The sequence below is a fragment of the Phacochoerus africanus genome, chromosome 1 (assembly GCF_016906955.1).
Source record: "Phacochoerus africanus isolate WHEZ1 chromosome 1, ROS_Pafr_v1, whole genome shotgun sequence".
Classification (NCBI taxonomy): domain Eukaryota; kingdom Metazoa; phylum Chordata; class Mammalia; order Artiodactyla; family Suidae; genus Phacochoerus; species Phacochoerus africanus.
The window spans coordinates 76,430,486-76,453,835 of NC_062544.1; the positions used below are offsets into that span (position 1 = coordinate 76,430,486).

At 45.5% G+C, this 23,350-nt stretch overlaps 1 protein-coding gene across 6 annotated transcripts in view; it reads right to left on the reverse strand.

Annotated features, from left to right (window-relative positions):
* The window catches only part of TRIO (trio Rho guanine nucleotide exchange factor), a 229,759-nt gene that overhangs the window by 12,768 nt on the left and 193,641 nt on the right, over positions 1–23,350 (reverse strand). For 4 of the 6 annotated variants that reach the window (XM_047768042.1, XM_047768025.1, XM_047768069.1 and 1 more), the window contains 11 exons: positions 19,182–19,330; positions 17,356–17,422; positions 15,672–15,775; positions 14,167–14,236; positions 11,921–12,010; positions 11,247–11,339; positions 10,068–10,118; positions 9,748–9,825; positions 8,224–8,415; positions 6,503–6,680; positions 3,436–4,247 (listed from right to left, as the gene is read on the reverse strand). In XM_047768042.1, coding sequence (XP_047623998.1) covers positions 3,436–4,247; positions 6,503–6,680; positions 8,224–8,415; positions 9,748–9,825; positions 10,068–10,118; positions 11,247–11,339; positions 11,921–12,010; positions 14,167–14,236; positions 15,672–15,775; positions 17,356–17,422; positions 19,182–19,330 — 1,884 coding nt within the window. The remainder of the gene's footprint in view (positions 1–3,435; positions 4,248–6,502; positions 6,681–8,223; positions 8,416–9,747; positions 9,826–10,067; positions 10,119–11,246; positions 11,340–11,920; positions 12,011–14,166; positions 14,237–15,671; positions 15,776–17,355; positions 17,423–19,181; positions 19,331–23,350) is intronic. The other 2 variants (XM_047768034.1, XM_047768051.1) reach the window with 2 other exon arrangements.

Below are 23,350 nucleotides of genomic sequence, written 5' to 3' on the forward strand. Positions count from 1 at the left end.
AATCACATTGAGCTGCTGGCATCCTAATTTATTTCCACATGTTTGCCTTGTAGAAGAAGAATGAGAGATCCCTGAAACATCAATAAACTACTGCTCTGCTCTCAGGGACCTGCTCTGCCTCCTTCATGTGTTCCTTGGTGGAAGGCCCTCTTGTGAGCCTGTGTGATTCCAGAGTCGCGAAGGTGCTGCTGCATGGGGGCAGCCCCTGGCATGAGAAAGCCTATCTTGCCCTTATCCTGGGGTCATGGTGCCACCCGATCTCCGTGGGTCACTGCTGTGTCTTTAGTGTCCATCACAGGGAATGAAATGTAGCAGGCACTCACTGCCTGTTCAGGAACTCAGTCAATGAGGAAAGATTGCAAAATTAAAACAATCATCATTTCTCAAGGCCACCTACCAGGCCCACAAGCTGAGTGGTGATAGCGGCTGAGGCAATGACATACAAATGATAGTACTTGTCCCAAGCTGTCGTTCACCGATGGACCCCCTTGTTCCAGAGGAGGAGGAGGAAGCTGAGACCACTGCCAATTCTGAGTTACATCTTGCCCAGTCCCCTTTCTCAATTGCCGGGATGTGGAAATGGTGTCAGGCACCCTGTTCCTGTCAGCTTGTTCTCAGAGGCTCTCAGCAAAGACGCCTGGACGTTCGCAGATTCCCAGTACTCCCAGGACACTAGCCTCCTCTGGGCTCTCAGACGCCTGGAGCAAGACTTGGGTTGTTGGCGTGACTGTCAGGAGGCTTGCTACACTCCTGTCAGCTCTGAGCTACTGAGTTGGCATCAGGACACACTGGAACAGATGGCCAGCCACCGTCAACGAGCCCGTGTGCTGGGAATTGCAGGGGCCCGGGCTGGGACTCTGGGCCTACAGTGGATGTTTAAGTTAAATGCAGTGGAGTGCTGGTACTTGTTCCTGTGCCAGCTGAGGACTCTGGTGTGTGTTCCCACCCCTTGTGGGTGCCCACGCTGCCCACGTCAGGCTTTGCACGCTCATTCATGCAATTTTATCCCTTTAGCATGTATTTTAGTATTGTGACTATAGAGCAACACCCAATAGTTTTGAGACTATAAAGCCACATTTGCTAGAAAACATAAACAAAAACCAACGGCTGTGGCATGGCTGTTTTGGGTAATATAGCATATATATAATATAGAAAATCAGTCTCATAATTTGAATATTTTGCCACAATAATAGCAGCTACTGGTAGTTTCTGGAAACCTCCTATGTATCGGTCTTAGGCATTTAAAAATTCTCTCATTTAATGCCAGTGGGTAGAGGTTAAAAATTTGCACAGGCCACCGGGCCTCTGCAAGAAAGGTGGGCTGTACTTTTATTGCTGCCCAGGTGTGTGGGTGGGTGCAGGGAGGCTGTATGTCCACAGGTGGGGCTGGCACAGTCACTGTCTGGGTTGATCCACAATCACTCCACTCTTGCTCTCAGCAGAACTTTCTAGAAGGTGCCCATTAAAGGAGGAAGAAGGACCTGGGATGTGGGTTAGGCACACCTTCTTGGCCGTGACCGCAGACAACTTCAAGGAAGCAGACAAGGAGGAAGGAGGCCGCTGCTGGCCCTCCCGGGGGGTGGCACCAGGTAGGGCAGCAGTTCTTTTTAAATGAAATACTCAAGAGCTCTATAGATGGTTTCAGAGGCCCATCCTAAGCCTCCAGTGGTCTTCCCAGGCCTCCAGGGCATTTCTTTAAGGCATTGGGATTCATCTAAAACACTGGCAATTCCCCTTGACAGGTTACCTACCACATAAGAAACAGTGAGAGGAAGAAATAAGAGGCAACTTTTGCAATCTAAAACCTGCCAAAATGTGTTATGCCCACAATGGTGCTAATCTCTGGGGAGATCCAGGTGGGGGCGCTGGCTGTGTACTTACAGGAGACCAGCACCGGCTCTGTGCTGGGGTAGGTCAGGTGTTCCTTCTGGAACACAGATTCCAAGAGCTCCTTGGGGGCTTAAAGGGAAACCGTCCATCCAGGTTGGGATGGGGTCACGGGCCGCTGCCTGACCGATCTTGGAGTGTTCAGCTAGGTGCTGGCAGGCACGGGATCATGGGGCCTCGCATCTTCCTTCAGCTGAACCCGCATCCTAATGCTTACCTGTACACCTAGCATTTCAGAACTAATAGGAGGTGTGGGTTCAGGCTACTCTGCAAGACACAGTAAGGCACCGTGATGATGACGACGACGACACTGGCCAGAGCCACTGCAGAGAATGCCTGCCCTGACCACTTACTTTTGAGAATAAGACTCAAGGGTAAATAAATGTACCAAGACTTTTTTCTTGATTTCTTCCTCAATTAGATATAAAGGTTGAGGTTAACAAAATACATAAAAAACAGGAGGAGAGAATAAGGACAAGTCAACCCAAACAAGACATTATTAGAAGTCCAGAGGAAAGAGAGAGACATGCAAAAGCCAAATTTCTTTCTTTTTCTTTTTTTGTATAAAGAGAGACACAGACCCTTTTAGGGAAATGTATTTAAAAATTTATAAATCGATCAAACATACACTCAATAGAACAGTTCTATCCCCTCACACATGCCTTTAGGAAGGTGTTATGGGTCAGATCATCTGCCGGGCAGGAGAGTGAGAAAGCCACAGGATGGGGTAAAAACCGACCACAGCAACCCTTCTGCTGAGAACACCACAGTGCCAGGCGATGCCCCACAGCACCCGCAGCCCGCACTGCGCCCCCTGCTGGCCAGAACGCGGACGCTCCGAATCCAGCCTGCCTGCGCCTCCGCTCCCAGCCGCCGGCAGAGCCCAACATCCAGAGGCCCTAAAGCAGTCTCTCTCTTCCACAGTGAAACTTGGGGGGCAGGGGGGACAAATATTTCCACTGGAGAGATTCCTTCCCCCTATTTGGTCAGCTTTGTTTGCTTTGAGTTGCTGGTGGAAATTTCTTGAGGGATTTTTTTTTTTTTTCAGCAGATGAGTCAAAAACGCTGCCAAGATTAATTTAAGGCATAAAAGAGCACAACCAAGCGATGAGCAGAAAGCTTAGAGTGGACAGGTTTCAGTTTACACAGGAGGCAGAGAGCAGGGACACTGACCCCTCCAAAAAGAGTGTGTGAGGAAGGCAGGGGCGTGAGAGGAAGTTCCAAGATATTCTGCTGGTCGGAAAATGAAAAACGCTTAAAGACGCTGCATTCTGAAGGTTAAGGATCTGCTTTGCCATATTAAGGAGACACAAAGCAAGGAGCGAGTTAGTAGAGCCGAGAGCACGCCGTCCGCCGGAGCAGGAAGGGTTAGCAGGCGTCCCGCGTGTCCGCGTGGTCAGTGAGAGAGGCCGGAGGAGCGGATGACTGTGGCGCAACAGCCCAGAGACCGGATTAGTACGAGGACAGCGGCGACGACGCGGGAGGTTTAGAAGAGCCGCGGGACAGAGGCAGTGGGGCGGGCGGGCGGAGGCGGCTGGGCGCTCTTACCCCGTTGCTCTGGGTGGACTGCACGGACTGCTCGCTGGCCGAGGAGCACGTGCTCATGCGGTCCGTGTCCTTGCCGGGGGCCGCGTGGCGGTGCGCCTGCCGCTGGAGGGAGTCACTGTCCCCCGGGAAGGTGAAGGAGCCCGGCCGGCTGGCGGGGGAGGCAGGGATGGAGCTCCAGAAGGAGCCCCCCTTCTGCAGGGGGCTGCTGGGGGGCAAGGGCTCCTTGCCGAACGGAGAGGGGAACGCGGTGGCCAGAGGAGAGTTCAGAGGTGAGATGGCCCCGGGCCTGGGCTTGCCCAGCGGCAGGGAGCCCAGGCTGCTCCGTGAGCGGCTGTCGTCTGGGGTTGCCGGCGCCTCCTTGGTGGCTCCATCCTGATGGGCACCCGCAGCACTCCTGGAGGACTTCCTGGGGCTCTCCATCACCTTCATCTTGGGGATCGGTTCCGTTTCTGGCTCAGGACCTTCGGGCTCTCCGCCGGCTGGGGGCCTGCCCGGCTGGCCAGGGCCGGCCTCCGGGGCGGGGCTGCTGCTGGGAGGAGGCAGTGACCGGCCGGGAGTGGACATACCTGACATCTTGTCTGCCTCTGCCTGGCTCGAAGCTGCAGAGGAGACCAGCACGGGGGAGTGGTGTCTGACAGGCTGGGGGATCCGGGAGGGTCTGCTCCTGCTCGAGGTGGGGAGGCCGCTGCAGCTGCTGGGGCCGCCGCTGTGGTTGCTGCTGCTGCCGCCACTACTGGGGGCCCCGCCGCCGCCGCCCCCGCTGCCGCCGCCTCCGCTGTGGTTCCTCTGATATTCGATTGGTGATGTCAAGGCTGTAAGACACGTGTGACACAGAAAAGATTCAGTTAGGGTGCCGAGGAAAGTACCCTCACAGGGGTGAAAGGAAAAGGGCAGGATTAATGGAAGGGACGCGCTGGCTTCATACCCCAAAGTCAAGTCACAAGGTGTCCACCAGCTTCCCATCACCATGACTTAGAAACACCCACCCATGCACCCATCCTCCAGGCAGCCTGCTGACACCATCCACTGAGAAAGGAAAAGAAGAGGTCTTAACTATTACTCTCCTGTTCCTGAAGGAGTTAAACTGGCTCTTTCAAGTGCTGTCTGCACTGGGGAGGGGTGGGGGTTGGGGGAAGGGAGAAAAAATTCAAGGTGAAGGAGGAGGAGGGCAGAGGAGACATTTACTGCCCAGGAGCCGGCAGCACAGCCTTAGTATCCCTGCTAAGTGAAATCAGTGGAATCAGCTGGGAGCAGCCTAGGCAAATCACCAGGGTCAACCAGAGGCCCAGCGCTGCTAGGGGAGGTTCATCTGAGACTCCACAGGTATTGGCTGGCTCCCTCCATGCTGAAATGTAGTCCAGAGGTCTTTAAACCAGAGAGCGGTTAGGCAAAGAAGAACCTGGTTAGGGGTGTTACCATACTTGGAGGTGGTGTTACAGGAAACCACCTTGCCCCTGCAGACAGGGCACCAAAGACAGGGAAGGGACTGAGCTCCACAAACCCTGTGGGTCATGAAGCTGCCCCCTCTCTGGGCTTTCGAGATTTACTTACATCATCATCTGCAGGGAAATGCAGTAAACATGCCAAATAAGATATATGGAGACACCAACATAGATTCTTAAAAGACTAAAACCTTCTCGACATACAACAATCAGATATAGCCCCTTCCTGCCCAGGTGGCGGCAGGCGTGTAAGGAGAATTCTGGAGTCATATGATACTGGAGAAACCCAGTGATGGCCGTGGCTTCTTAAGAGGACTAGGGGGAGAGCAAGGAGGGGCAGCAGGCCCAGAGCCTGTTCCCTTCCTGACTTCCTTCAACCCTGGGGACAGGTATCATCATTATCTAGACTCAGTGTCTGGGAAACTGGAACAGCATGGCTCTCTCATGCTTGCAATTTGGGAGGCAGTTCATTTTATTTTAAAGAAGATGGTAAAAATTTAGAGATAGTACTTGCGAGGGACTAGCGTTCAATGCAGCACTTAAGAATGACACATTTAAATCTGTATTTAGACCTGTAGCTGCTCAGTCATGGGAGCAAAACTTTTCTCTGCATGCATGGGAACCTCCCCATCCCCCAACTGCACATGTAAGAAATGACCTGTCTACAGTTGGGACAGGAGCTTGGAGTTGCCACTTGGCCAAAAATGCCTTGTGACCTTGATTTTTCATTAAGTGCCTGTGCTCCTGGCTCACAAATGTCACTCATGGTGTGGAGGTGGTTTTATCTAAGATAACAGCGTCCTACTGGACCAGGGCACAGACACAGAACATGGACAAGGAAAAGGCACTAAATGAGAATTTAGCTTCTCACTGAATGCTCGACCCTCTTCAGTGGTCACCAAATTCAAATCAGAGCCGAAGTCAGTGGTCACACAGAGGAGCAAGCAGGGATATAAAGAGTTGAAGTAACTGTCTGCAACATAAGGTAAGAGTGGTCGGTCTCCTTTCGGAGCAGACCTTTCCTCTAGGATGTCTGGCACCTTACTGCTGTCCTGTGTTGCACTGTATTCTTAGTGTATTTCTCCTCCAGAATCACTCATGACATGGAAGTGGGAAGGGAAAAAGGGGTTTGTTTTTAATGAGGAGGGTGGTGTAGTGTACAGTGTAGTCAAACACAAATTTTAAAGTTACACACAAGAATGTCTCCAACATTTCTGACTAATTCCATCTGCTGCCTTAGTCTTTCTAGCGCATTTCTGTCCCAAGACAGCACCCTGAGCAACGTATGGCCGGAGAGACTCTGGGACAGAAAGAACAGTCTGGTTGTGAGGGGCACGTGGCCAAGAGCCAAATGGCCTGCTCGGAGTCCAGACTCTGCCACAAACCACTTGTGCGATTTTGAGCAAATGACTATCCCTTTGTGCCTCAGTTTCCTTATCTGTAAAATGGGGATAACAGGAGCACTTGCCCTTAGGGTCACTGTGAAGATGAAATGAAGCAATTTCAAATCCACAGTAAGTGCTCGGTTAAGTCCTGTCATTATTATTCATAGGTCATAGGAGAGAGACGAGAATCCGCAATATGTACATCAGGGAAAGAAAGCCCAGAAATAGAACACACATTACCATTTAAAAAATTGCGCTGGTTTTCTAAAATTTGGTTGATTTCATGGATCCATGTTTGCCGAACACTTGGACTGGATGAATGCAAGATGAAGGTCTCCACCACGTCACCTGTCCTCGATGTCAGAGCAAATTTGCAGGGATCATTTTCCACATTTTCCTCCAGGCAGAGGCAACTCACCTTAAAAAAAAAATTAAAGCATAATTCACAATGGCCGAAAGGTAGAAGCAGCCAAGTGTCTATCATCAGATGAATGGATAGTCCTATGTACACAACGGACTATTATTTGGCTTTACAAAGGAAGGACACTCTGTCACAGGATACAACATAGGCGAGCCTGGAGGACATGAGGCTATGTGAGATGAGCCAGTCATAAAAAGACAAGCACTGTTATGATTCCACTTAGATGTGGTACTGGAACAGTCAAATTCATAGAGACAGAAAGTTAAAGGGTGGTTGCAGGGCTGGGGAGATGGAGGGGGAGTTAGTGTTTAATGTGGATGGAGTTTTAGTTTTGTAAGATATCCTGGAGATGGATGCACAACGGTGTGAATGTATTTAATGTCAGTGGGCTGTATACTGAAAAATGGTTCAAGACAGTAAATTTTCTGTTATTGTATTTTGTTTATTTTTTGTTGTTGTTGTTTTTTGGTCTTTTTGCCTTTTCTAGGGCCGCTCCTGCGGCATATGGATGTTTCTAGGATAGGGTCTAATCGGAACTGTAGCTGCTGGCCTACGCCAGAGCCACAGCAACGTGGGATCCGAGCCTCATCTGTGACCTATACCACAGCTCACGGCAAGGCTGGATCCTCAACCCACTGAGGAAGGCCAGGGATTGAACCCGCAACCTCATGGTTCCTAGTTGGATTCGTTAACCACTAAGCCACGATGGGAACTCCTGTTAATGTATTTTACCACACACACACACACACACACACACACACACACACACACAAACCCCAAAAAACAAAACCTTAAAGCACATTTATTCCCACTGGTCAAGTGCAAAGTAAAGTTTCTTCAAGGTCAAAATAGAAACCACTACTTTTTGGTTGAGCTGCCATTACTGCCTCAGAAATCATGATCTTGAAGCTTTGTATTGACTCTTTTAACTCAGGCTTTTAACTCATGTATGTGGAGTTTACCAGGAGCTTAACTAGTAGCTTACATAATTAATTACAAATGTTAATCTGCTGGAACCTCAGGCCTCCTCTATCTCACCCTTGGCTGGTCCCCTTTACAGGACTCAGGGCCATTTGCAAGGATTTCATTTGTCTTTTTCTTCTATCAGAGAGCAAGCTACCCCAGGGCACAGACTGCCTGCCTTGATCATGCCTACCTACAGCCTCAGGCCGGAAATCTCCTTATTGCCTTATTGCCAAGAAGAGAAGACCGTGGTAAGCTATCTTCTCCGAATCTGTGCCTCTGAACTTAAGTAATTTTATGCACTCTTAGAGTAGGTAGAGCACAAACACTAACCAAGAAAGGTCTTCTCACCATGGTGAAAATGCTGCAGCCCCACAGAAACATGAGCAAGAATCAGTCACCGGGAACTAAGACATTAGATGGATGGCGTGAATTTAAAGATTCTGAAATGTATTAAAAAATTCTTGACATATTTAATAAACATAAGACCAGGACATGTCATCATTCAGTGGGAAGAATTTATCAGTGTAACGGGTCCTTGCGTCAGCACGTGAGAAAACACGCAAACACAAGCTACCTTGATACTGTTCTTAAACAGGAATCCTGGCATGGAGAAGCCCTTTTTTTTATCAAGTGGCTCGCTGAAAATGACGATCTGCTCGAAGAGGAACACCCGCCTTTCTTTGCATCGAGGCAGAAGCCCTGCGTCTTGGTCCGTGACCAAGAATGTGTCCTGCAAGAGCAGCTTGCCCTGGGCCACGATTTTACCCTGGAACACGGCAAAGAGGGTGAAGGGACAGGAGAAGAAAACATTGCATTTTAAGCGAAGACATAGGAAGTTCTGTTTTATTAACTTTCCTCCCACAGAATATATTTTTCTTGTATTAATTTGTGGAATATAAAATTTCTTTTTCTTTTTTGCTTTGTAGGGCCACACCTGTGGCACATGGAAGTTCCCAGGCTAGGGGTCAAATTGGAGCTTCAGCTGCTGGCCTACACTACAGCCATAGCACCATGGGGATCTGAGCCTCACCTGCGACCTACACCATAGCTCATGACAATGCCAGATCCGCAACCCGCTGAGTGGGGCCAGGGATTGAACCTGCCTCCTTTATGGATATTTGGCAGGTTTGTTTCTTCTGCTGAGCCACACCAGGAATTCCCTAAAGTTTCTTTCATTATTATGAATCTTTGACCCCAAACAGAAACATCATCTGCATAAAATTCTTGCCAACCTTTGTGTAAATCACTGGCCTCAGTTACAATCAAAGATGGAAAGTGGATCTAAGCATTTAGCTCACAGTGAAAGAGCACTTTCTCAAGGTGTTCACCAGCACCCCTGTGAACCCAGTTACAAAGGTACAGAAACCTGGGTTTCCAGAAGTTCTCAGGAGGGTCCATGTGTGCTTTTTTTGAGATCTACAGCACCAGCTTATTAAACCGAATTCTAGCAAAACAGCAGGCAAGACAAGTAAAAATTTCTCCTGTCTTTTTTTTTCTTGGCTGTGCCCATGGCTTACAAAAGTTCCTAGGTCAGGGATCAAGTCTGTGTCACAACAGTGACCACATTCACAGTGACAATGCCAGATCCTTAATCTGCTAGGCCACATGGAGAACTCCCTCTCTTGTCTTCTTTACTCAGTAGTCAAATTAAAAAAAAAAAAAAAAGATTCTAGTTCTAAATATCTTTAGGATATTATAGGTAATATATAATCTGAGGAGTCTGGCAACTCATAGCAAGTCTAGAAACTAATGATGGGCATAGTGGCCCTGGGGTTGAGCCCCAGGGATGACAGATGGACAGGTCCCTGCTCCCCACTGTAGGCTGGGGGAGGAAACTCCGCTCCTGCAGCAGCAGAGGGCCCAAGGGACAAAGCAGAGTCCTGCCTGTTTCCAGTATGAGGTGCTGGGCTTTGAGCAGAGGAATGTCCCCCCCAAAAGCCAATCAAATGCACCAAAAGAGGTTGAAAGAAAACATCAGTCAGGCTGAAGTAAAGTGAGAGAAGGCAGAAAGCCAAGCCAAAAGGTGGAGATAAAGAATTCGAGAGACAAGAAAGTGATGGCAGTCAGAGGTGAGTTCAAAGGAGAACAACCGCATTACGTCAAATCCTTGCAGCCGCCCAACGTTCATCATGTCGTTGCAGCGCTTGGGGACGATGCACATGACCTCCACGGCTCTCTGCAGGGCAGGGGTTGGGGGTGGGGAGTGGGGGAGAGCAGAATGAACACTCAGTTCCTAGGGGGACACTGGGTTGCTTCCCCTTGATGCACCTCCTCTTTCTGTTCCCCCTGCTCCCTGCCCGCCAGTGTGGATGAGGAGATGGGCTGTCACCCGGTGCCACCACCCCTCCCAGGGACAGGCTGCTGGGAAAGAGCCCAGAGAGCCGGGGCAGACCTGGGCAGGCTGAGGGGTGCAAGTACCTCTAGTTCTGATGTATCCAGGCTGGCTTTTTTGGAGTACTTGAGGAAATCCTGAGAGGGAAATGGAGAGAAGGCCGTGACAAAGCTGATGGTCACAAAAGCAGTAATCACCCCATTTTTCTGGCTGTGCCCATGGCAATCAGAAGTTCCCAGGTCAGGGATTGAACTTACACCACAGCAGGGACCAAACCCACAGAAGAGACAATGCCGGATACTTAACCTTAACCTGCTAAGCCACCAGGGAACTCCAGCAGTAACATTTTTTTTCCTTTTTTCTTTCTTTTTTTTTTTTTTGCTTTTTAGGGCTGTACCTGCGGCATATGGAGGCTAGAGGTCGAATTAGAGTTGTAGCCACCAGCCACAGCCACAGCAACTTGGGATCCAAGCTGCATCTGCAACCTACACGGCAGCTAATGGCAAGGCCGATCCCCAACTGGCTGAGTGAGGTCAGGGATTGAACCTGCATCCTCATGGATACTACTCTGATGCTCCATGACAGAAACTCCCCAGCAATAACCTTTTTGATCACACATGACATGCCAGGCCCTGGCTAAGTGCTGGAATCCTATTTCCTCATTTTTTTCTTCCTAGCAACATGAAGAAAGACCAAATCTATCAGTGCAGGTCGTTGTGCCTATTTCACTCCGAGATATTCTCTCATCTCTCTTTACATCCAGGTTCTAAGTTTTACACATGAAGGAACAAAATACATCTACCAGTCACTTTTCTCATGGAGAACGCTGTGACTCTACCTTCAGTTGTGCTTATGAATTTGAATCAATCACAGGCTACTGCTGAGCCAAAAGAGAGGAACGGGCAGCGATTAAACATCTAATTCAATCTGAATCTCCAGAAAGACTAGAAAAATATGTAAGGTGGACAGAGCCCAAGAAAGCACATTAGTATTCAAAGATCTATGGTGGGAAAAAAGCCCACTTTCACTGACATTTTGCTTCAGAACCTGATGTAAAGGAAAAAGTGATAAAACAGTGTAAGGAATCTTATTAAATTTTGAAAAATGTTCTCCAAAATATTTAAAAATCAGAAATAACAACACTGACTCATGTTTTTTTACAGAAAAGGCTCCTGTCACCTGCTGAACCCTTCTGTGCCCACGTGAGTACCAGCCTCCCACCAAATGCCATTCCTGCGGCCAGCTGTGCACCCGGCCAGCCCCACCTTCAGCAGCAACTGGTATTTCATGATTCTCTGAACTGGTTTGATCAGCAAATCTGTGAGTTGCAGCCTGTGGCCGAGGCGCTGCTTTAAGTCCTGCGGTTTCAAGGGGAGAAAACAGGATCTTATGTGTTGTCTTTTGAAGGGCAATTGTTCAGTCCCTGAAACTGTCAGAAATGCTAACTACACCACAGCAGAAGTGAGGAGAAAAGAGGCCACACTGCACACAACCAGCCAGGCTGCGCCATCACCCAGAGGGTTCAAGTCTTGACACCCGAAACTTTGCGAGCTGCTGTTCAGAAGTCAAAATAAATAAGCATTTTCATGTTTGCTAAAAAAAGAAAGCCTTTCAATTGCTTTCTTTTATTCATAAAAATATTTTGTTTCTAGTCTAAAAGTTTAGCCATGAATTACTCTGAATGTGCAATGGGCTTAAGTACGAATTGATTTAAAAAACCCCTTACTTTAACCGTGACCGTAGTGCTCATTTTGCTAAGGGATCTGATCATAGCTTGAATCCACATTCATTCCTCTGGTTTATAGAAAATAAATATACTTATAGAAGCTAATTTCCTGAGGATTGCTTAAATCTCCTGGGAAACAAATGCTATTTCAATTTTTGAAAATCAACTGTAATGAAAGATGGGGAAATACTTTGTTTCTCACGTAGGTCTTACCTCAAAAAAGGTATCAATGTATTCTGAGACAATGTGCTCAGACTTTGGTTTATTTTGACAATAAACTATGTACATGTGCAACCTTCTCTCCTGGAACAAAAGGCAGACAGATGGGTTAGAACATGAGCACATGCACATGTCAGCTCATTCATAAAGGAACTTTTCTCAAAATAAAATTGTGTGGTTTAGGCTCCTGGGAGCACATTCCTGATTCCTGAGGTAGGTAAACATTTTGCTTCGTGCCAGTCCTTTGTTATCATTCCCTCAGGTAAAGCGCCCCCTACACCATGGTGGGCAAATGCCAAGACAGTGAAAGGACACAGCTCTTAACATGAGACTAAGACTCACTCCCCTGCTTCAAGCCCTGCCAATGGTCCCAGGAAGCCTGGCTCTTTTCAGTAGGTTAGAAAAAGCTCTTTAGTCTCAAATACTGAAAGCAGAGAAATGAAGACAGTGAGCCATCCCTTCTCGTGGTGATCTTCAAAGTGTGGGGCCCACCCCTGGGGTCAAAATGACACTAAGCTGCCAGCTGTCCATTTTGTTGAGCTACCATTCGCACTGACGTGAAAAACTGGAGGTGGGAGAAACTGCTGGCTGACATCCTGGCAAGTGTCCTTCACCACCACACATGCCAGTTTCACCTAAGAATGGCCTTGAAGTAATAAAAATTCATTCTTCATTTTATCAAAACTCAACCACGGAGCAGACATCCTTTTTAAAAAGTTCAAATGTGACAAAATGGACATCTTCATGATGCTGCTGCCGCATATAAGAGTGGCTGGGGCAAAGCACTAGTGTGGCTGAGCCACGAGCTGAACCGACTGCCTCTTTTACTTGAAAGAATGATGTTCACAAGCTATAATTATTTGCATGTGGGTATCTGGCAGACATTTTCCTGAACACAAACAAAAGAAGCCTCTCGTTTCAAGGCAAACAACTGGCAATGTCTCTTCATAATGAAAATTCGAGCTTTCAAGCAAAAATGGACAATTTTGGAAAACTTGGATCTGTCCTCTCGAATGTGACAATACAAAAGACTCTTCCTTTTGCTCTTTAGGGCCACACTCACAGCATATGGAAGTTCCCTGGCTAAGGGTCGAATCAGAGCTGCAGCTGCCGGTCTTCACAATAGCCACAGCAACATGGGATCTGAGTTGCCTCTATAACCTACACCCCAGTTCACAGCAATGCCAAATCCTTAATCCACTGAGCAAGGCCAGGGATCGAACCTGCGTCCTCATGGACGCTGGTCAGATTTGTTACTGCTGTGCCACAACGGCAACTCCCTAAAGACTTTTCTGAAGAGATGCTAAGTGATGTAAACACATCTGATTTTTTGATACTGTTTATTGAAGTGTTTTAACACCTGGCAGATCTTTCTGAATCAGTGAACCAGTATTTTCCAGCAGACTAATGCAGGAAGCCACGAGCGGGTGCCAGGGTGAAAGAGCCTTTAAGGCGAGACAGTTCAATGGCTTTTAGTGCAAGAGTGAGAGAGAAGTTCACTAATGTGTTTTCAGATTCACGTTGTAACTAATTTTTAAGAAATGATCATTTGTTGAGTTTTGGTGTAGTACCTAACAAAATTATCTAAAATTGCCTGAAAAGGCTATTAAAATACTCATCCCTTTCCAACCAAATATCTGTGTGAGGATGGATTTTTTTTTTTCCACAAATTTTAACTAAAACAAAAAAACAAAAAACAAAAAACGTATCACAGAGAGTTCAATACAAAAATAGATATAAAAATGCATCCATCTTCTATTAAGCCAGACATTAAGGAGATTTGCAAAAATAGAAAAGCTTTGATCACGGATTTGCTTAAAATACAATTAATTTTTCCTAAAAAAATCCCCAACACACTTGACCACTATATGCTTATTTTATATATAAACATATATTTGGCTACTACATTAAACCCACTGTACTTCTAGGTACATCATCATCTGCACCAGATGCTTCTTTGCCCACAGACATCCCCAAATATTCCTGCTTCTGGTCTGATTCTGGTCCCCTTCTGACCATCCTGTACTATTCATGAGCTAAAGAGCCAACTGGGGCCAGGTGACCAGGAAAGCAGATCACTGACACGTAAGAGGAACAGGGGGATGTGAATTCCAACTCACTGACACTGTCTTAATATAAGCACTTCTGTAAACTATAAGCAAGTCCTTCTTTAATCTGACAAACCAATTTACTAAATATGACAATATAGAACAGATTATAAATAATGCTATTGTACTTACATGTTTAACAAAAAGGGATCCTAGTTTTTCCGGATCTTCAAGGCACTTCTCCAGCTCTCCTAAAAAAAAGCTGAAATGAGAGGAGAAATATCAGAACCATTTCCAACTTGGCCTTCTAATTAGAAGGCTGAGGTTTATATTTTAAAAATAGTCTGTTTTGACACGAGCAATTGGGCAATGTCAAGTATATGCACATTGAAAACATTTTGTTAGGAGAGAAAAAGAGTCACAGTTTTAAAAGGCAATGCAGAGTGAGACACCCCTTGATTGGCAAACTTCCCTTCCTTTGGATAATCAACATTTTGGTCTCACTTTTTAAAAATGACACAAACAATAATATCTCAGCTGAATACAGGGTAAAAAAAAATAAACGTTTTAAAGCAATTCATCATTTTTCTCTCTAAAAACTTGGTTAACGTACCTGTGAATTTCATATTCTTTCCATGGTCATTTTTAAGAGGCTTGAATTGGGTCATAACAGAGAGAAAATGCTGAACATTTACCTCTGCCAGGTAATAAAGTTTTCTCAAATATTGCTAAAATCAACTTCTAGGTTACAAATATTAGGTCCCATTAAGATCGAAGTTAGGTATAACAAGAGAAACAAAAGAGCTGTGGACAATTTGCTCTTGACTTCTGGGCCGTAGCTGTTATTAAGATGCATGTTCACCTGTATTATCACTTACATATGCTGATATTTGTATCTGGCATTTTACTGCCCTGCAGACTAGCAGACCACTGAGTGCTGTGTTGAACTGTCTTACATTTGGGGATTCAATGCCCCCTAGTTCTGCACACACCTAGTCAGATGCCTTATCTCTGGGGCCGTTTCTCTATCTGGCCATCCCAGGAGCACTGCTCGGTTGGCCCTTCCCTGAAAGACCAGCCTGGAGAGCAGATGACTAGATAATAGCACCAAATGCCCCTTTTTAAAATTGGTTTTGCCAAAGATTAGGACAGGAGTGGCAAGGTACTGGGACCAAATCTGATTTCCATGGGCAATCATGCCTACTTTCCCCATTAGCACTGACTTGAAACAACTCTAATAGTAATTGGTATTTATTAAAGAAGTGGCTGTGATTCTAATCAGGCTAACTCTGCCGACATTGTTCTAAGAGCTTTATATGTATTAACTTGTCACAAAAATCCCATGAGGTGGGTAACACCATGACCCAGGCTGTGCAGATGAAGGATGGAGGCAAAGAGGAAGAGGAAGGCAATGCCCCAGGGTCGGGGCCAGGTCAAGAAGCCAGGAGTCAGGCTGGGAGCCCATGCTCCCTGCCACCCCTACACGGGCCCCTGGGTGGACCAGTGGGAAGAAGGTAAGAGACTTGTTTGGGCCATGATATGCAGCCTGAAGTCCTCAGTACAGCAGCAGTTCCTTCACACCAGCTACCTCCATGAGGCTACGCAGTCATGAAATGACGTGGATCAACAATCATCCTTTATCATTCGCCTGATGGGATGCAGGACACAGCACCAAGCATGCTATGGATTTTACGTACTCTCTGTGCCAGTCATAAATCTGATGGATGTTGCCAAACACGATCTTATCTTTCCCTTTCATGTCATCAGGAACACCATCTTCTTTCATGAGTGCCATGTAGCCCTGAAATTAAACATTGAACAGGTCTGAATTAAGTAATGGCTTATGGACTCACAGCCATAAAGGATAACACAGACATAGGCGCTGTCTTGAAAACCAATTCTTTATGCAAGAACAAAAACCCTGTGTGAAATGTGTCCTTAACTGCCCCTTGAAATGTAGTTACATCCACTGCCATGATTTTTCTCTCCCTAAACTGTTTCGCCTTCACAGATCAAGACTCCTCTAAGGGACTGGAAAGTTTAAATAAATGCAAATGGTTTCATAAAACAAATCATCTTCTCAGCTTGTAAATATTAAATATTTGGCCAGAGCATTTTCCTCTGTTCTCAGTATTGATCTTATATAAACAGATTTTCTTTTCTTTTTGAATTATTTATATAATTTGCTAAATAAGGATTAGCAGTATATTTTTCACAAGTTGATTCTTTTTTTTTTTAGGGCCTTACCTACAGCAAATGAAGGTTCCAGGGCTAGGGGTCGAATCGGTGGAGCTGCAGCTGTTGGCCTACGCCATAGCCATAGCAACTCGGGATCCAAGCTGTGTCTGTGAACTACACCACAGCTCACAACAACGCCAGATCCTTAACCCACTGAGCGAGGCTGGGGACCAAACCTGTGTCCTCATGGATGCTAGTCAGATTCATTTCCACTGAGCCACGATGAGAACTCCCAAAAGTTGATTCTTAACAGCAGCTGATTAACTATGCTGCTAAAATGTGGTTTAAAACTTCTATATAACTTAAATGGGATTCAGCCTGTACAAGAGCCTCTGAGGCTTTCAAGTTACTGTTAGTAATGATGACAGACAAAACAGGAATATTTAATCTTTCATGTTATACAGTTAACTATAATAGCCATCACTTCTAATGGAACATGCACCCCAAAAAGCTGTCCCATACATATTTGTAAAATATAAAGTGAAACAAAGTGTAAGTGATCAAGTTTCATATGATAAAAATAGCTTTTTGCTGAGTTAAGTGCATTACTATAATGATCCTAATGGCAGGGATAAGCCTAGAGATGGCCCTTGATTTAGTATGAAAGGTGGCTATTTTGCTATGGGTACAAAGTGTGTGGCAACTTCTGGTCAATGAAAGTGGTGACACACTTATTCTGTGAAAACTACAAGCCAATCGCCCAGGGTAGTAGCCACAGACCAAGCTTTGAACCAGGTGGATTCAGGAGGTAACTGAGTCCACAGCTGGCCACCCTGCCTTTTCAGCCAATGATGTCCCTGTTTCCATGGTGATACTCACTCTTATCAAATAATTAAAGGCAAGATTTGCATATACTAAATTCGATGGCTGGAAATAATATTCACAAACTTAATTATGAAAGAAGAGAGTACGTCAAGATGCACCATGCAAAAAAGAAGCCTTGAAAAGTAAATACAGATGTAGACAATTGGCTACATTTCATTTTTCAGAAATATTTTGTTGGTCGTTGTTATTTGTGTTTTGTTTTGGTCAAAAATGTTTTTAAAGCTTTTGAGGAGATATCGGCATTCAACTGTCCAGTAAAATACACCTCTGACAACTCTGAGGGCTGGTGTGGGTTATTTCATCTCTGAAAACACACACCTCAACCACACAACCGAGGTCCCGCACGTAGTCACGCTCTGTCTCCACTAATTCTTGCAAGACGTAGCTGAAAAAAGCGAGAGAAAAGAGTGTTTACGATCCACACTAAGGAATTTCCTAAATGAATTCTTTTGCACGTTGTTTTTGTCAGGTTAGGGGACAGTGAAGTAACCTAGCAAACTTGTACAACTGGGTCTCCAATTCTTTTTTTTTTTTTTGTCTTTTGTTGTTGTTGTTGCTATTTCTTGGGCTGCTCCCGTGGCATATGGAGGTTCCCAGGCTAGGGGTCGAATCGGAACTGTAGCCACCGGCCTACGCCAGAGCCACAGCAACGCGGGATCCGAGCCGCGTCTGCAACCTACACCACAGCTCACGGCAACGCCGGATCGTTAACCCACTGAGCGAGGGCAGGGACCGAACCCGCAACCTCATGGTTCCTAAGTCGGATTCGTTAACCACTGCGCCACGACGGGAACTCCTCCAATTCTTTTTATTTTTATTTTTTAAATAGTTTTTTTTTTTTTTTATTAGAGCATTTTGGACTTCTGTGAAAGTCCAAATGGATCGTTGTATCAAGGAAGCCACAGCCCACAGGAATGGGGTCCCCATGAAGATTATTATTATTATTATTATTTTGCATTTTATGGCATATGGAAGTTCCCAGGCTAGGGGTTGAATCAGAGCTACAGCTGCCAGCCTACACCACAGCCACAGCAACATGGGATCCGAACCTCATCTGCGACCTACACCACAGCTCATGGCAATGCTAGATCCCTAACCCACTGAGTGAGGTCAGGGATTCAACCCACATCCTCACGGACACTATGCCAGGTTCTTAACCTGCTGAGCCACAAGGGAACTCTTGAGTATTCGATTCTTTTATGTCTCTGATCACTTACAGGTTCATGCGGTGACCATGGGAGCCATGGGGGTCACAAGACATCTCGAATTTGGGGTGAACTCACACCATTGAACTTACCATATGTACAATGACCAAGAGAAGTTTAGACACGGCCATGTTGTAAAGGCGTGACATTAAAGGAGGCAAGTTTTTGGCTTCTGTTTTAATGCTTCCCTGGACATACAAAATGATTTAACTCAGGTGTTTAAAGCCTTGGCTCTGTCTGATCACATCAGTTGGAAGTATTTCTTTTTGAAAGTTTGGTAACTGTTTAAGGCTGCTTCAATAGGAGACAACTACTTGATTAGTTGCAGCAAACAACTTCAATTAGCCTGAAATAGGTTCATGTCTTGGTCTGTTTGTTCATTCATTCAACCAACACTGACCAGGCCCCTCCTACTGTCCCGCATCACTCTAGCTGTCTGGATATATCACTCAATAAACCACATCTCTGTACTCATGCTGCTGGTAAGTTCTTCCTCTTCTCCAAATGCAATTTTAAAACTTCTGTAATATTTTCCAGGGCTTTTTAAATTGAAACTGAAAAACTACCATTAAGGTATGTTTAAAAAATATTCAAGTTTTGGGGACTGTATTTAATTTTACAGTTGCCTTCTTTTTCTTCACAACCATGTATATAAATAGAAAGTATAGCAGTTTCTCACTAAAGTGACAGGAGATATTCTTGTATATTCTTATTTACAAATGAGGTATAATCCACAAATGCATCAATAAAAGCCGTGTTCTGGCTCACTGTGCCCCCCCGAGGTTCTGAGTACTTTGCAAACATGGGTGCAGCTGCTCAGTGGAGACCCCGGGTCTCATCCTGGCCTTGACTCGAGAGAAATCCCAGTCACAGCCCTGAAGATGACAAAGCTGGGAGGGAAGCCACCAAACAATGACAATGAGAACGTTTCTGCCTTACTGCCGTCTCTTTAAAGAGCTGGATTTCCTTTCTTCCATCTCATCAATGGGCGAGGAGGATGAGAGGAGGGAGTTGTCTGAAGGGTTGAAGGAGGGGCTGCTGCTGTCTCCCTGGTCCACGAGGAGGGAGCTGGGACGATCCTCCAGGGCCTGGAAGAAACCAGAGCATTGGTCACACCTCCTGCCTACACAGCCTGTGAGACTGAAATCAGGACAAGAAAATCTCATGAGGCAGAAAATACAGAAAGCCTGATGGTAACACTAGAGAATCTGCCTTTGTGAAATCACACAGTATTTAACAATCCCCCCACCTCCACCCCGCAGCATTAATTTAAACATTGAGTAAGAGGAGCTGCACAGAAGAGGGAAGTTAGAATGAAGAGGACAGTGAATTTATATACGTTAATATGTTCTGTTCCTGGTTACTGAATAATTAGAAACAACTGGTTTATATCCCAGTGCTGCACCCATTTCAAATCTAGCTGTTTTCTTTCCAATTATATTCCTGCCACGTGAAAGCGTGACCATTTCAGAAGCATGTGGAGTCGCTTCAATCAGGTCTGTGAACCCCAACTCACCGCCTAAAGTCCTTGTCTGTGAACTATGTAGCATCAGTAACCCGTATTTTAACAAACTTGATGTGTTTCTTGATTACCCATGAAGCGCTGACGTATACTTCAGTGCACACAAATCACCCAGCTAAAATCAACCTCGAGGTCTGTGACCCTCGAAACTTTCTTCTTCCATAGGAAGTGGCTACCCTGCTTGCCTCAGTTACTTACCCAAAGCACTAGCCCCACTGGTTTCTGCAGGTGATAATTTTCATTGCTGGATTCCCTGTAGAACCTCCAACAAAGCTTTTTTGATCGATAAATCTGTGAGCTGAACTTTTTTTTTTTTCATTTTTGGCCACTCTGCAGCATATGGAGTCCCCTGGCCAGGGATCAGATCTGAGCCACAGTTGTAACATATGCCACAGCTGTGGGAATGCCAGATCCTTTAATCCACTGTGCCAGGCTGGGGACTGAACCTGCATCCTGGTGCTGACAAAGACACTGTGGATCTCATTGAGCCACAGTGAGAATATTGATGACTTTTCTCTCTGGGTCGGTGTGACAATGAATAGCAAGTAATTACTGTCTAATTGGTAATATTTTATTAATTTTCTAATTAATTTATAATTGGTAATATTTTACTAATTTTCTTTCTGGATTCATAAAGCTCCTGGGGGTATAAGTATAGTTTGTTTTTTTTTAGTTGATTTACAATGCTGTGTTAGTTTCAGGTGTACAGCAAGGCAATTCAATTACACACACACACACACACATTCCTTTTCAGATTCTTTACCAGTATAGGTTATTACAAGATATTGAATATAGTTCCCCGTACTATACAGTAGGTCCTTGTTTATCTATTATTCCACATATAAGTGGAATGGTATTTGTCTTTTTCTGACTTATTTCACTTAGTATGATCATTTCTATGTCCATCCATGTTGTGGCAAATGGCATTATTTCACTCTTTTTCTATGGCTGAGTCGTATTCCATTGTATATGTGCACCACATCTTCTTTATCCATTCATCTGTTGATGGATATTTTAAGGTGCTTCCATGTCTTGGCTATTGTGAATAGTGCTGCTGTGAACCCTGGGGTGCATGCATCTTTCTGAATTAGAATTTTCTTCTTTTCCAGATATACACCCAGCAAGATTGCTGGATCATGTGGTAACTATTTTCAGTTTTTAAAGGAACCTCCATACTCTCCCCCACAGAGAATATACCAATTTACTATCCCACCAGCAGTGTAGGAAGGTCCCGCTTTCTCCACACTCTTTCCAGCATTTATTTGTAGACTTTTTGATGATGGCCATTCTGACCAGTGTGAGATGATACCTCATTGCCATTTCGACTTGCATTTCTCTAATAATTAGTGATGTCAAGTATCTTTTCATGTGCCTGTTGGTCATCTGTATGTCTTCTATGGAGAAATGTCCATTTAGTTCTTATGCCCACTTTTTTCCTTGGAGTGTTTGTTTTTTTGATATTGAGCTGTAAGACAAATATTGAACTACAGACTAAATATTGTCTATTTTGGATATTAATCTCATTGGTCACATCATTTGCAAATAGGTAACAGTTTGAAATTTTCCAAAGCACCCCAGCTGGACATATAAAGATGATCAAGAGGTATATTAGCGACTGAACTGGGAAAATGTGACTTATTTTCAAACAAAAAAACTCCACACAAACTAAAAGAACACTTAATATTTCCTATCACATGAAAACCTCTAACACTTGTCCTATGTCCGTCCCCCTTAAGAATAACAGGCTGAAGCTGAAATCATCACTAAGCATGGCTTTGAGGACAAAGTCTGTTCATACTATCTTGTTTACTCAAGCCATGGAGCTGTGGAAACACACCAACTGCTGCTCTCACTTATGCCAGTCAGTTAAGGCCCAGGGCTGGATGGGAAGATGGCATTCCTGTTTTCAAGTCGATGGCTCTTGGCCTCTAGTGGAAGCACACTCTTCCTGGTAGCAGCACAGCCTGGTTCATGCATGTAGGTCTTGGAGGCCTTAGGCAGGAGGCTGAAGTCTGGAGGATGAGGAGAGGAAGCATCAGAGCTGCCTCCTGCCCAGATGTGCAAGGAAACAGATGAAGCTTGTGAGATTTAATTACAGTCACTGGAACAGTGAGAAAAAAAGAGAAAAGAAAGGCTCCAGATGGTCCCTCATGGGGGGCGGGCACTGGACTTCGCTGACGCCTGGGAGGCCCCTGCAGGCCACAGTCGCACCTGTGCCATCCACTCCCACCTGCCCAGCCACCTTTTCCACAAACCCTGAGTGAAGAGGCATGAAGCTGCCCCAGAACCAGCATCTCTGGGATTTGGATGAACTGTCGGTGAAACCCTCGGGGTTCTTTGGGTTTTTGTGGGTAGGTTCTTGTCCACTTTCCTTGTTTCTTAAATGAAGACAGAATATCTGTTCAGGCCTATCTCTTCTGAGGTCCGTTTTGGTAAATTATAGTTTCTTAAGAAGCTGCCCATTTCATCCAGGTTTTCAAACTTACAAAGAGATGAACAAAATAATGCATCATGATTGTCTGAATTCCCTTTGTTTCTTTCCCTTATAATTTCTTATTCTGTGAATTTATTTTTCTCTTTCCCTTATAATTTCTTATTTTGTGCTTTCTGTTTTCTTTAGGAAGTTATCTGATGTCTATAAATTTCGAAAGAACAAACTTTTGGTTTTATTTATTATTCTACTATTTTTCTGTTTTCCAACTCATTAACTTCTGCTTTAATCTCTTATTCTTTCTGCTTTTAAAAAAAATTGTTGTTCTTCCAATATCTTGAGTGAGATGTTTATTCATGGTCCTTCTTTCTTGTATCTCCCTTTACATTCAGATCAGAGAAGAGAAGAAAACCCCAGAGTCAGATTCATTTACCGTGGCTGTTGCTGTTACTGCTTGAGGCCGGTGCTCAGGTAGCTGGCATCTTTCAACACTGACCAGGAATGTGGGGAGAAGGAGCCTTGCAATCCAGGGACACGGGCACAGGGCAGCTGATCCTTTTTGGATGGAACCCTTGGTTTCAGGGTAAGGAGCTTCAGCTCCCTGAACACAGGCTGCATGACAGAAGAACTCACTCTCCCCTGCTGCCCCCCACCCCGGCCCAGGGCGCACACTGCTTCTGCTGGGCCGCAATTTAGCCTACTACAGACCCCATGTTTGAAGGCACAACAGCTTGAGGTCGCCAGCAGGAAAACAGACTGAGGACCCACAGCACATGGTGAGCCCTGTGGGAGGAACCCAGAGTCAAGGGGAGCAGGACGCTAAAACGTTTGACTAGAGGTTCTATCCACACAGAGTACAGTGGTTGTCCTTGGAGAGGATTAGTGACAGGAAACCAAGGCAGAGTTAGGTTTCCCTTGAACCAGGAAAAGAGCGCAGGATCTAGATATCGTTCCATAGAGAATGAAGAAGAGATAAATACCCACCATGAAAGGCAATGATACGGTTCTGCAATGGGGAGGGAAGGCACGAGTGAAGGCCCGTGGATGGAACCTGGCTGGCGTCTTACAAACAGACCCCGTCTATAACCCCACCTTGCAGCTGGAAGCCAGGCTCGGAGAGGCAGGAGCCATCAGCAGCAGAGTGTGAGCCCCCAT